Source organism: Peromyscus californicus, unplaced genomic scaffold, assembly GCF_007827085.1.
Source record: "Peromyscus californicus insignis strain IS unplaced genomic scaffold, ASM782708v3 Scaffold_6__1_contigs__length_162567912, whole genome shotgun sequence".
Taxonomy (NCBI): domain Eukaryota; kingdom Metazoa; phylum Chordata; class Mammalia; order Rodentia; family Cricetidae; genus Peromyscus; species Peromyscus californicus.
The window spans coordinates 23,133,386-23,146,738 of NW_026294584.1; the positions used below are offsets into that span (position 1 = coordinate 23,133,386).

The 13,353-nt window shown below is 39.9% G+C and overlaps 1 protein-coding gene across 1 annotated transcript in view; it reads left to right on the plus strand.

The window, feature by feature from the left end:
* The window catches only part of Umad1 (UBAP1-MVB12-associated (UMA) domain containing 1), a 166,081-nt gene that overhangs the window by 22,766 nt on the left and 129,962 nt on the right, over positions 1-13,353 (plus strand). Inside the window, exon 2 of the mRNA XM_052719839.1 lies at positions 2,440-2,542. Within this exon, the coding sequence (XP_052575799.1) occupies positions 2,461-2,542 (82 nt within the window). The 5' untranslated portion in view covers positions 2,440-2,460. The remainder of the gene's footprint in view (positions 1-2,439; positions 2,543-13,353) is intronic.

Sequence of the window (13,353 nt, forward strand, 5' to 3'; positions counted from 1 at the left end):
TCAGGCTGTCAGACTTTCACAGCAAGTGCCTGAGGCACTGAACAGTCTCTCCAGTTCTATTTTTTTGAGGTAGGGTTTCACTACGTAGCACTTGCTGGCCCAGAACTTGCTATGTCGACTGGCCAGGCATTACCTTACTGTGCTCTGTCCTCCTCTGATAGCCAAGGACTGGAATTACAGACATGAACCACCATACCTGGCTTTGATTTTCTATTGATTAAAAAGCGGATACCAGTAAGATTTGGTTGTGCATGGTGGTGGGTGTCTATAGCCCTATCTATTCTAGATGCTAAGGAAGGAAGATCAGTGAGGTTAACCTCCATACCAAACCAAGAACCTGTCTCCACCTGTTGGGTGCTGGAATTCTAGGCATCTGCCACAATTTCTATCTTTTCATCGTTTCCTTTTGATTTTTCATCTCATTGTGTTTTTCACTACTTCCATGGAGGCCATGTCTCCTGGTGTTCTCTGAAGGGGTGCCAGCCTGTTTGCAGTCTCCTTTTGGCTCTATCAGGGTATATAGTAAAGCTCTGTCTTTGAGGATGGGGGAGGTCATCTTCTGTTTTGAAATACTATCCTTTTCTCATGGCTGATGTTTTGTCCTTTCCATTTTTTATTCTGTTTAAAAGAGAAATCTACCGGGGGTAGTGGTGCACTTTTTAAATTCCATCACTGAGCACTGGGGATTGGGGGCTGGCAGAGGCCCCCAATCTTGAGTTTAAAACCAGTCTGGTCTACAAAGTAGGTTCTATGCCAGCCAGGGCTAAACAGAGAGACCTTGGTTTTAAAATAACAGCAAAAACCCAAAACAACCTCACACAAACACACAAAATGAAATCTGACAGCTCTGTTTTGTGTTAACAGGTAGGTATAGTAGTTTCCTTCTGCCATTTGTTTATATTGGGCTTAGTGTCCTTCCTGGACCTGCATGGTCATGATAACCTGCACAATTCTTAGGACCCTTTCCAGCACCACAAGGCTTTTCCTAGGGTTAAATGTTAGGGCTGGAATTTATGAAAACTAAAATTAGGAGTGCTTTCTACCATCAGGGCTCTGCCTTATCTTAATTCTTTTGCTTGGAGGGACTGTAGGCAGCATATAATGTGAGCTTGCTAGCACGCTTTAGCTTTTGTCTCAGTTGTTTTCTAAGTTTTCATTCTACAGGAACATGCAAAGGTGGTAGTGGTAGGTGGGGTGTGTGTCGGGGACAGTTCACCAATGCCAAGATCTGTTGTGGAATATTATTTTAACTGAGCAAAGATGTGTTACATTTGTTTATGCTGCAGAATATTACTTTAACTATGTGAAGGTTTCTGCTGCCTTTGTTAACAATGTAAAGATGTATCACATTTGTTTGTGCTGAATTTATTTAATTACGTAAAGATGTGTTGCTGTTTCACCTTGCCTGCCTAAGGCACCTGATTGGTTTAATAAAAAGCTGAACAGCCAATAGCTAGAACGAGAGAGAGAGAGAGAGAGAGAGAGAGAGAGAGAGAGAGAGAGAGAGAGAGAGAGAGAGAAAGAAGAAGAAGAAGAAGAAGAAGAAGAAGAAGAAGAAGAAGAAGAAGAAGAAGAAGAAGAAGAAGAAGAAGAAGAAGAAGGAGAGAACGAGGGAAAAAGGGAGGGGCACACCTGGGTGGGGCCTGAAGCCAGGCAGCCTCCAGTCAGACACAAGCAGTGAAAGTAAGATATACAGAATCAAAGAAAGGTAAAAAGCCCCGAGGCAAAACGTAGATGAAGAGATACAGGTTAAGTTGTAAGAGCTAGCACGAAATGAGCCTAAGCTAAGGCCAAGCATTCATAACTAATAATAAGTCATGATTTGGGAGCTAGTTGGTGGTCCAAAAGAAACCCTGATACAAAGAGCTGTCTGGGTGGGGGTTCGGGGTTGGCAGTGTTTCTTTTTCTTCCCTTTTTTATGATGGTACAGCACAGTGCCTAAAGCAGGTAACCGAGAGGGAAAGGATGTCTGCCGGAGCGCCTTCTTCTCTTTTCTTTTTCAGTGCCTTGGGCTTTATGAGGCTTCAGCTGAGTATGGCCTAGTGAAGAAGTATTGTCCAGTGAAGAAGTCTTGACAAGTCTTTTTTTTCCTCCCCTCAAACTAATGTTTATTCTGTGGTTTGTGAAATTCTTTAGATTCGGGTGTTACCTGTTGATTTTAGTCTTCCAGGGAGCATTTCCTAGAATGTTTTTCTGAATCTTCAGAAACTGATAATGGTTGCACTGTGAACTCTAAAGGCACAGATTTTAGACTCTAAACAGATGTATCTTGATTTGTACCTTCATCTTCTAATAGCTAGAGAAAGTTTGATGCTTTTAAGTCTGGCAGTAGATGACCTCAGAGTTGTTATTATGCTACCTTTACGACAGGCTCTTTACCAAGAAGGGCAGGAGTTCTGGCCCCATCTGAATTGACCTCATACAGAATGTCTGTTTCAGAGAGCAGCAGCGGAGACGACTATGTTCCACTTCTTCCGAAAGCCTCCAGAGTCCAAAAAGCCCTCTGTACCTGAACCAGAAGCAGATGGATTTGTCCTCTTAGGTGAGTCTTTTTAAGAAACAAAGTACTAATTAAATGAATTATTTTAAAATTAATTTGATAATTATATGATCGGTTTCTAAACTATGTTTTCTAATTTCAGAATAAGTTAAGTGTGTACTTTAAAAAACACTATGGCTAAGCCTGCTTCTCTGACCCTTTCCTGTACAGTTGGGAGTTTGACTTGCCAGGCAGAAGGCTCTGCCAGCCTCAGTGGTAGTCTCTGGGAGGCTGCAGGGGTTCATTGCTTTTCCTCTCTCCTCCTGAATTTGCCATCAGCAAAACTTAACAAAACCCCCAGGCCTCCTGGAAACCGTTTGTCTTCTGGAGTTTGGCAATATAGGCTTCTCTTAGGAATTTATTCCAGCTAAGTCTGGTTTTCCATTCATGGTTTTCTATTTCTTTTCTTTTCTTTTCTTTTTTTAATCTCTATAAAGTTAAGACACATATAGAGAACTTTGCTCAGTTTTTGTTTATATACAATTAGAAATGGTATTATTCTGTGTCACCATGTACTCACTTAAAGAACAGGACAATGGCACCTTGCGTGTGCGAGGTCACATACAGTTTCTAGAGTATTTTATGTATCTTTTTACCTTCTACCTCTTCAGTTTGCCAGCATGGAACATCAGAGACAAGGTCTGTCCATGGAAAGTGGCTCTGCTTTTGTACTGTGTGTAACCTTGAACAAAGGTTTCATTGGTTATCAGGTGTCTACTTTGCAGCTCTCCCGCCTCAGCAGGTAAAGTTCATCTGCTGTGGGCTGCCTTCCCTATTCCCAGGAAGACTGGAGTTAGAAGCATCTTTGATTGAGACTTGGAAGTCTCACAGGCTTCCAGATTTGTTAATTTCATGAGGGAATTTCAAAGACTTAATGACTCTAATATGCTCAGTACCAGCTGTTCTGTCTGCCATATCCAACTCTAATGGTACATTTTCTCAAAGGCTGACATGCTGTGTTTTGAGCAAGTTTTCCCAGGACCATCTTGGACTGAGCATGATTGATATTCCCAGGACTGTATGTCTCTGAGACTTACGAAGAGGAATCACTTCCATCATAATCCTAGGAAACCAATAAAATATCCAGTGTAGTTGGTATTACACCTTGTTCAAATGCCCCAGCAAGACCAGAGTTCCCATTATCAGCTGAAGCCTCCTTGTCTCTCAGGAACTGTCAGCTAAGACCTGTGTCTGGTCAACCCTGTTTGGTTTCAGATGCAAAGCTTCCAGCTTCACTGATTTCTTCAGAAAAAGAAAAGAAAATCACTTTGTAGAGCTGATGTTCTGTGGGCTTAGTTAGCTGTCCTGAAGTTTCGTGCTATGAGTCAGTGTCTCCGAGCTCCCATTTCCTGTCTCCTTTCCCTTTCCTCTGTCACATCATCTCACTTCTCCCTCAGGAGCATTGCACAGGTTTACAGGTAAGTACAAACATGAATGCTGACTTGACAGCCAGAACCTTTGGCTTGACATCACAGCTTCACAACTTATTAGGATTTCTAGCTTTAGGAAGCTATTTAACAATCTTGGGTGTCACTGAGCGTGTTATCAGTACCTACCCTATGGGACTAGTATAGAATTAAACAAATTAGTGTGCATAAAATGCTTAGAATAACCTGTAAGTGAGTTACTTACACTATACACAGAGGACTTAATTGTGCAGGTTCTTCTCCTTGCATAAAGAAAATTGGAATTAGCCTGGGAAATCTGTTCCCAGAGTCTGTCTTTTAATCCCTGTACTGTTGCAGTTTTAAAATGCTGGACTGTCAGCATTTGAAATTTTTGAATTCAATTTGCTTAGGTATTATAAAATAAGAGGCAGGTAAAGTTGTGATACACTGTTAACAATACTGTTACTGTAGATAATGATACTGTTCTGCACATATCAAAGAGGTGGAGGAGAGGGGTCAGTGTTTCTACCATGTTCTCAGTTTTAATCTAAGTCATTAGTGATCTTTTAAGTTTTAATAAAAAACCGGAAACCTTTAATTGCATACTTACCACACGAGAGTGCTTTTAAAATAAAGGAGCATTAATGTTGTTTTACTGTTCATTAAGTTTGGCTACCTCACACTTTTACTATCTAATATTTTAAATAAGTAAATGTAAGTAAATAAATAAAGTAAGTTTTATACTGTTGTATAAAACTAATGTCATCAAAGTGGAAGGCTCATGGTATTAATGTTTTGTTAATATTAATATGCAATATTAATATTAATGCAAATAAATACCTGTCGGCATTCAAGGACATAACTGACTTTCCTGATGGCAAGCCTGACAGTTACTAGGAATGTTGTATTGTCTTTCAAAAATATGATGACCAACTTTAAAATTTATTTTGGGAATTTTCCCCTTTGGTCATGTCACTCTCTAGCAGTGTCTTTATGTAATATCTACTGTAGTCTCAGGACATACCATATGAAGATACTTTGAAAAGGTAAGTTAAGTGGTACACATGAGATATTCTTGTGATCTTATTGCTAACATGGTGCCATACTCATGTATTCTGGAATATGTACTAGTGACTCTTCTTTTTTCCTGCTGTCTTTACATGCTGGGCCAGCCTGGTCTTTAAAGCAAGTTCCAGGGCAGCCAGGGCTACACAGAAAAACCATGTCTCAGGGGAAAAAAACAAAACAAACAAACAGAAACCCAACCATTCGGTATATATCCACATAAGATTTTAAAATTATTGTGTGAAATAGGTACATTACAGAAAATAAAAAAGATTGGTTTTGTTTTCTTATCCTCTGACTTCTAATGATATATGTATATGACTTGGAAACAATTTCCTGACGATATGAGCTGTTGACAGTTGGCTAGATTCTCTCTTTACTGACAGTTACAACCTGTTTCTAAGAAGGTCACAGTAGATTATGCTGTTAAGGTGAACAATGACACCTCTTCTCTTTTTTCTACCAGAGAATCCTTTTCCTATGGCCTGCATTCCTGCTTAATGTTGACTTGAACTTTGGGGTCCATGCAGACCCAAGGCACTCTTGTTGATAATAGGAATATCTAGAGTATTCATGTACAATCGACTGGCTCATGTTTATGGAAAGCCTTTTTTCCTCACGAGGATTTCTAAAGCTTTTGGCCTTTGTAGATTGAGGCGCATGCAGACTAAGAATAAAGGGAGGGTGGGGTAGGAGAAAAGCATCCTTCCCCTTGTGTAACCAGTTGGTATGCACAGAAGAAGGCAAGAGTTCATTCAGTAATGAAGTTGAAGCAATCCTCCAGGGTACTCATTTTACACAAAAACAAATTGCAGTTTTCATTTGCATCACTGGGTGGCGATTTTTCACAGTCTTGTGCTACTGTTTAAAAAGCCAGCAAGCATGGCACTGTTTGTAATTACCAGGGCCTTCTTCTGTTATGACATGTCTAATTGTGCTTTTAACACATTATCTTTAAGTTGATTACAAATCTACTAGTGTAATGTGCAACCTTGTAGTTATTTTAAATTAGAAAAGTGTATTGCCTAGATGTTGGCATATAATTCCATCTAAAACCAGGACAAAGGCATGCATTAGCTTATTATGTTATAGCAAAAATCAGGAAAACAATAGCGACAAAATCATAGGATATAAAAGGAAAGGAAGTAATGTGGATTGTTATTGTTGCCTCCACTAATATTGTTGACCAAATACTGAATATAATTTTGGAGCCAGTAGAATGAGATTGGGCAAGCAAGCTATTGTAGAGACAAAAAGAATTGGGTACAACTGAAATCCATTACATTTTTTTTCTTCTTCTTTTTTTTTTTTTTTTTTTTTTTTTTTTTTTTGGTTTTTCGAGACAGGGTTTCTCTGTGCAGCTTTGCGCCTTTCCTGGGACTCACTTGGTAGCCCAGGCTGGCCTCGAACTCACAGAGATCCGCCTGGCTCTGCCTCCCGAGTGCTGGGATTAAAGGCGTGCGCCACCACCGCCCGGCTTACATTTTTTTTCTTTATTAAGAAAATTTTTATTAATTTTACATACCAACCACAGATCCCCCTCTCTGCCTTCGTCCCCCCCCTCAACCTTTCCCCCAGCCCACTCCCCCATTCCCTCATCTGAAAAGGTAAGGCCTCCCATGGGGAGTCAACAAGGCCTGCTACTTTCAGTTGAGGCAGGTCCATTATCAAGGCTGTACAAGGTGTCCCACCATAGGAAATGGCCTCCCAAAAGCCAGCTCATGCACCAGGGATAGTATATGCAGGCACTTCTTAAAATAGTCATGGGAACTCTTAGTTTCCATCAAGCTACTTGTTTTGTAAAACTGAATTTAAAACTATTTTAGTAATTCATAGTGGCTTGGATTTCATCTTTAAGTATTAGTATTGAAATACATATCTTAGTTTCTCTCCTTTACTAGCTTAAGTATTAAATCAGATTTTAGAAAGTAATTGGTTGTTTTTAAGATTCTTTCCTGTTACATCCCTCCTTCTGGGAATCAAAGCATATACATATACTTCAGTAAGACCACTAGGTTTTTATTTATGACTTTTGAAGTGTAGTCTCTCATCTCTATGATTTCCCGTTTTTGTTTTTTTGGTTTTTTCTTTTTTTTTTTTTTTGAAAATGAAAACTTAGCTGTGTACACTGAAAATTTACTTTCTATTTTAACCCCCCCCCCTTTTTTTTTTGTTTGTTTGTTTGTTTTTCGAGACAGGGTTTCTCTGTGTAGTTTTGTGCCTTTCCTGGAACTCACTTTGTAGACCAGGCTGGCCTCAAACTCACAGAGATCCGCCTGGCTCTGCCTCCCGAGTGCTGGGATTAAAGGCGTGCGCCACCACCGCCTGGCTTTAACCCCTATTCTTACAAGACAAATGCACTGATCTTTAAAAATGTACTCATGGATTTAAAAAGTATTTTGATCTTGTCCTTCTGTAGTGATATCCAGAAAAACTCAAATACATTTAATTTTACATAATGATCTCTCTGTATTTTTACTCTTGACCTTTAAATTCCAAAGCAAATGTACAAGGATTTTTCACTTAACTTCATTATGTAATGGAAGTTCTTATTTTCCCATTAAAAATGTGGCACTGTGTGTAATGGATAGAATTTTCGCATTCATTGCTACTTAATTCTGATCTAACCGATAATCCAGCAGTGTTCAGTTCCTGGACTTGAAGCTGTTGTCCCTCTGTGGGGGTGTACTGCCCTTCCTATCTTATGAATGTTTAGAGCGAGAGGGGATTGGCTGGATAGGATAGGGGAAGATGCCAGCTACACAGAGAGGCAGAACTAACCCTTGTATTTTCACAGTTTTAGGGAAGCTGTTCATTCTTTCTGGGACCCGGTAGACTTGGTTGACGTAAATGTAAATTAGGATTCTCTCTCCCTCATCTGTAGTTCTAACCCTTCCCATTAAGGCAGCACTTGGAGAATGTGCTGGTCCTGAGGCCCATCCCTGATGAGATGGGCCTGGTGTTGGGCTGAGACACTGGTGCTAGCAGTTTCCCCTGCAGATCATCCCGGAGGCCATGCAGGGCTGAGGAATACTATAGTTCACTCTCTAGGAGTTAGGAACTGTACACCATCAAATAATACGTTAGACTCTTGGAGAAAGACCCAATAAGACAGGCCGTTAGTTTCCCTTCCACTTCATTTGAACCATAAACAAATAACAAAAAGCAAGTGAGACCACAAAAATTTTGGGTAACCGAACTTCTAGTAAAGAGCAGAAGGCTTCATGACTGGAAAAAGTGAAGTCTATCTGTCCATGTGATACTTTGGAACCTTGTTTATTCAGCCAGTGGAGCATTTGGGAAGCATTTTGTTAAGTAGATGGCACAGTGCACATTCCCAGTGCTCTGTAACTCTGGTTGAGTTGTAATGTGTCTCTGTTGTCTTTAGGTTCGATAGTCTGCCCGCTTTTTCAGGGAACAGCTAAGATTTTTTAAATCTTATTTTTGCCTGAAATCACCAGGCTGTCGTATTTCTGGAATAGCTGTAGGGATAGGGGAATTGGCTGGATAGCTGTGATAGTGTGTTCTCAAGGGTGCTTATTCAGTGTCGGATCAGTAGGGACATGTTAGTGTGCACATCACACTAGGAGTTTCCTCCCGAGGTTTCTTACAGCTTTCCTTCACAGTAGTTTCTACACCTGAGACTAACTGAAAAATTGTGATAAGTACTTTCCATGCTTCTCCTTAAAAGTCACTCTGATTTCATCTGTTGAGGAGATAAAGAAGAGACCAAGTGAAATGCCCAACCATGAGTATTATATCAAAGTAGTTCAGGTAGGGTTAGAAGACCTGAAGAACTTTCTGATAATCTTCCTAACACAATTAGCTTTCTGCATCTGCAGGTTCCATATCTATAAGAAAACAATTATGTCTGTATTAAACATGTGCAAGACGTGCCCTCCTTGTAATGGGTCATTCCCTACAATACATGGGATAACAATTATTTTTGTGTTAAATTGCATTAGGTTTTGTAAGTAGTGTAAAGCTGATTTAAAGTACATGTGATGATATGTCGAGGCTACATACAAATACCACATGATTTTTTATGAGTTTGAGCATCTTCGGAACCTGATGGGATCCTGAGCTCTTTCCCTGACCAAGGTTCTCCATTGTTTGCTAAGAAAGCTGCTGATGTGTAGGCCTAACCTATAGCTAACAAAACAGAATCAATCAAGCTAGAGTAGCATTGCATCCTTCTAAACAACATGAAAGGAGTAGTATCTTAGGGATGGTGATGTTTGAGAATTGCTGAAATCATTCTCCTCTAAGATTTTGGTGGGAGAACAAAGCATTCTCAGGTGATAAGGCAAGACAATTCAGGGCCAGTGAAAAGTTGCTGTTTGCTAGAGAGAGTGTGTCAGGGTCACTGATGATAAACTTGTCTAGAAAAATACTTTATGATGGGCTGAGGCATTAGAATTTCCTTCCCCCTGCAGGAAGAAACTTTTAGTCCATTTTAAAGCATCAGTGATTTAATGTTTTTTTTTTTATTTCAAATTTAGTAATAGCTTTTTAAAATGAAGTTAATTTCTGTCATTCCATAAAGAGCAAGAATTACTTAAAACTCTTCACAGTGTTGTGCCTTGAACATCGTTCTGTAGTTGGTATGTATGCACACTAGGGGTCACGAAAGCCAGAGAAACAACAGTTACACAGCATGGGACTGCACGCTGTGTAGCAGACACCCACATTTGAACCTCTTCATATCATTCAGTTTTAACATGACACAAGGAGACTGTCCTGGTTGTGTTCATTTCCCTTTCTTTTTTCTTTTTTCCCTTTCTTTTCTTGCCTTGTATCCGTTTTGCATTTAGGTATGGGATTGTACTGTTTGCAGATTCTAGGAAAACTTCCTCTTTTTTTGTTTTGTTTTGTTTGTTTTTGTTTTTTGAGACAAGGTTTCTCTGTGTAACAGTCCTGGCTATCCTAGAACTCACTTTGTAGACCAGGCTGGCCTCAAACTCACAGAGATCCACTTGCCTCTGCCTCTTGAGATTAAAGGCATGCGCCACCACTGCTCAGCTTAGGGAAACTTTTCAAAGCACAGTAGGGCCGAGTATGAGGAGCATGCCTTTAATTGCAGCGCTGAGGAGTCAGAGGCACATCATCTCCATGAATTCCAGCACAGCTGAGCTACATAAACGAGATGTCCTGTCTAACAACAAAAAGATAAATGAATGACAAGTAGATACCAAAAATAATGATCAAAACAGAGTTGGTGTGTACCTTCCTTCCCTTGCCCAGCCCCTCCCTTATGCTGGATTGTGTACTGGGTGATTTGGACGACCTCTACCTCTGTCTTGACCAAGAAGCCTGGGTATGTTGTGAAGATATGGAGGGCTCACCCTGGAGAGCTGAGTCCTTGAAGATTGGTGCTGTCAGACTGCCCTGTGATGCTGACCTTTGAGCATCCTTTATGTGGAGCATGAGCACATTTCCATTCTGTGTGGATCATTATTTTATTTCGTCATTTTCAGATGGAACAAGCCCAAACTAATACAGGCACTTAACTGGAAACCATAGTAATTTAGATCCTCCTTAAGCTCTGTCATCTAATGCCTTATTATTTCAATCAAGCTGTTTGTCATTTCAGTCTTATTTTCCTAATCTATGAAATATGAATAGTTTCATGGATGCCTCATTATGTTGCTGGGTGAAATGAAATCAAGGGGAAGTACACATAGATTCCTGTCTGGACAAAGACTTTAATTCTAAGTTTAGGAGTACCCTTAGCCATCTAGGCAATACTAGAAAGAAGGTTGTAGTTGCTTTACCAATGCTGTGTCCAGACTGTATTAGTCTATGTGCTGCTGTAACAATACCTCAGACTGAGTGATTGAGAATGAACAGAAATTTATTGACTCACCCTTCTGGAAGCCAGAAAATGGAAGCTCAAGGGCCTGCAGGACACTTGATGAGGGCCTTCTTGCTGCGTCATCTTGGTAGAAAGACAGAGAAGGCAAGGAAAATGACATGAAGGCACTGAACTTGGCCCTTTGCGAGGAACCTGTTCTCATAATGCACTGGTGTTGTGATAATGAGTCCTTCTTAAAAGTTCCATCTCATAATACTGTGACACTGTCACATTTGACCTTAGGAGGGGGGCAGTGTTTCCTGCTCTGGGACCAGACTGGAAGGCCACTCTCTGCTTATATGATCACTGGCCAAATCCACTGAAAGTGTGCATTGATCGAGAAACCTGACTAAAGAGTTGAGGCTTGCTGCCAGACCCTGATGATCAGTTTGGAAAGAGTATAACTGGTGGCAAAGCACTTGCCTAGGAAGTGTAAGACCCTCATGTGACCCCCGGCGCGGAGACACACAACTGTTCTTTTCATCAAGAGTGGTACATACTTTTGTGGCATACACACATCATATCGTTAATGATGTGTTAACTGTACTGAATCAGTGACTTACGGGAACCATTGTAAACATTTTTGAAATTCGAAGTCCAAGGGTTAAGCGCTAAACTTATGGAATGACTCACTTTTATTTCTGGAACCTGCCATTTTCTGATACATAAGCTGAAAATATGCTTGGCAGCACCAAAGGAAAACTGTAGCCCTTAAAGTAGCTTGGTGCTAGATCACTGTGATAACTGTGCTAATCACATTGTCCTGTTGGTGCCGTTTGAGCAGTTATTAATGTGAATCAGTCTGGGAAGCCAAGTGGAATGGTCTGCCACGACGCTGAAACTACATGCAGCATTTTATAGCTGTGTCTGTATGGGAAGAGAGTTTGTAGTGCCTCCAATTCTCATTTACTGTCTCTTACCCTAAAAACGCCAAGAGCTATCATCTGGATGTGACTTTGTTTTGTAAGTCGTTTGTTGTTCCTGTTAATTCAGCTCATGAGAGGTACCTGCGAATTCAGCTTATGAAAGGAAAAGGTTGTTTGGGGTCACAGCTTTAGAAGTATCAGTCCATGCCTGGCTGGCTTGTTGCTTCAAGGGTGTGCTGAGGCAGTACAGCATGGTGGGAACATTTGTTAGGAAAAAACATACCTTCTAGCTGGAGAGTGAAAGAGAGGATGATGGGGAACAGGACCCCACTATCCCCTGCAAGTGCGTGCCTGCAAGGACTGAGGTACTCGTGAGCTATGAGAGATGTTGTGTTCTTAAAGCTATGACATTCCTACGTGTGACACACCCAGGACCCAGCCTTTATTTTATGAGTCTCTGAAGGAGACTGAAGAACCAGACTGTTTCTTTTTTTAAAGTTAAACTACCACAGTTTACTTGAATTATACATTAATAATTCTCAAAATATCACATTATAAGGAAGTTTTTAAGATGATAATAAACATTTTATTTTAAAATATTTAGTATTATATTATAAATTGAGTTATAAATTTTAATATTTCTCCATTAAAACATAAGAATGAGGTAGCATATATAATAATTTTTAAGGCTAAAGGAGTCTTAGGAATAATTTTCAATAACCTTGTATGTATTTTTGTTTGATGGTTACATATTCAAAGTAATTGAAAGTATATAACTTTTTTTTGTTTGCTAAGTTAGTAAATAGAGAATAGACCTACCTAGTTAGAAAAAAAAAAAAGCCCAAATTACATTTGAAACAGTTATAGTGGAAATGCTCTCTCTACTGTGGACACCTTTCTTGCCTATAGGCTTCTTTTTATTGCTAAAGCTAGGTTAAATATATCACCATAGAAATTTAATTATGATTTATACCTGTTATGAAAATATGCTAATATATCCATACATTTTAATATGCTCAGTTCAGAGCTATTTAAATGCTTGCTCTGCCCCAATGATATCCAATTCCTCTCAGTTCCTCTCAGGTCTCCACGGTTACAGAATCTTGAAGCATGTAGAGTTCAGTGTGGTACAAAATGGTATTTCTCAAGGAGTGTTTAGTGTGCACCTTCCTGAAGTCAGGGAGAGGCATTGTCCTGCCAATACTGAGCAAATGTGGTCTTCTCACAGTTCTAGGATAAACAAGGCTTGGGATTTCAGGCTTTTCATTCTAAAATTTTCTGTTAACTCTAGAAAAAAAGCAACACCATAGAAGCAGCTCTTAGGCAGGTGCAGTGTGTCGATGAGGAGCAAGCGCTCTAAAGGCAGCCACTGGCCAGGGCCAGGATTGCTCATTCGGGTGCTCTTTTCTTCAGACGTTTGTGTTATGGTCATGGTTTTATGCCCTGTTTTATAACCTACACATTGAAATAAATCGAACATTAATTGAAATTTAAAATTAGAACCATCGATGACATTGTTTAATGTGATAGTTTATTTTATAGTTTAATGGAATTTCATAATGTACATTTGGCTGTGAATGTCTGACACATTCGCTGTGTGTAGAGAGTGTGCTGTAAAGGCAAAGATGGGGTTTCTTGTTT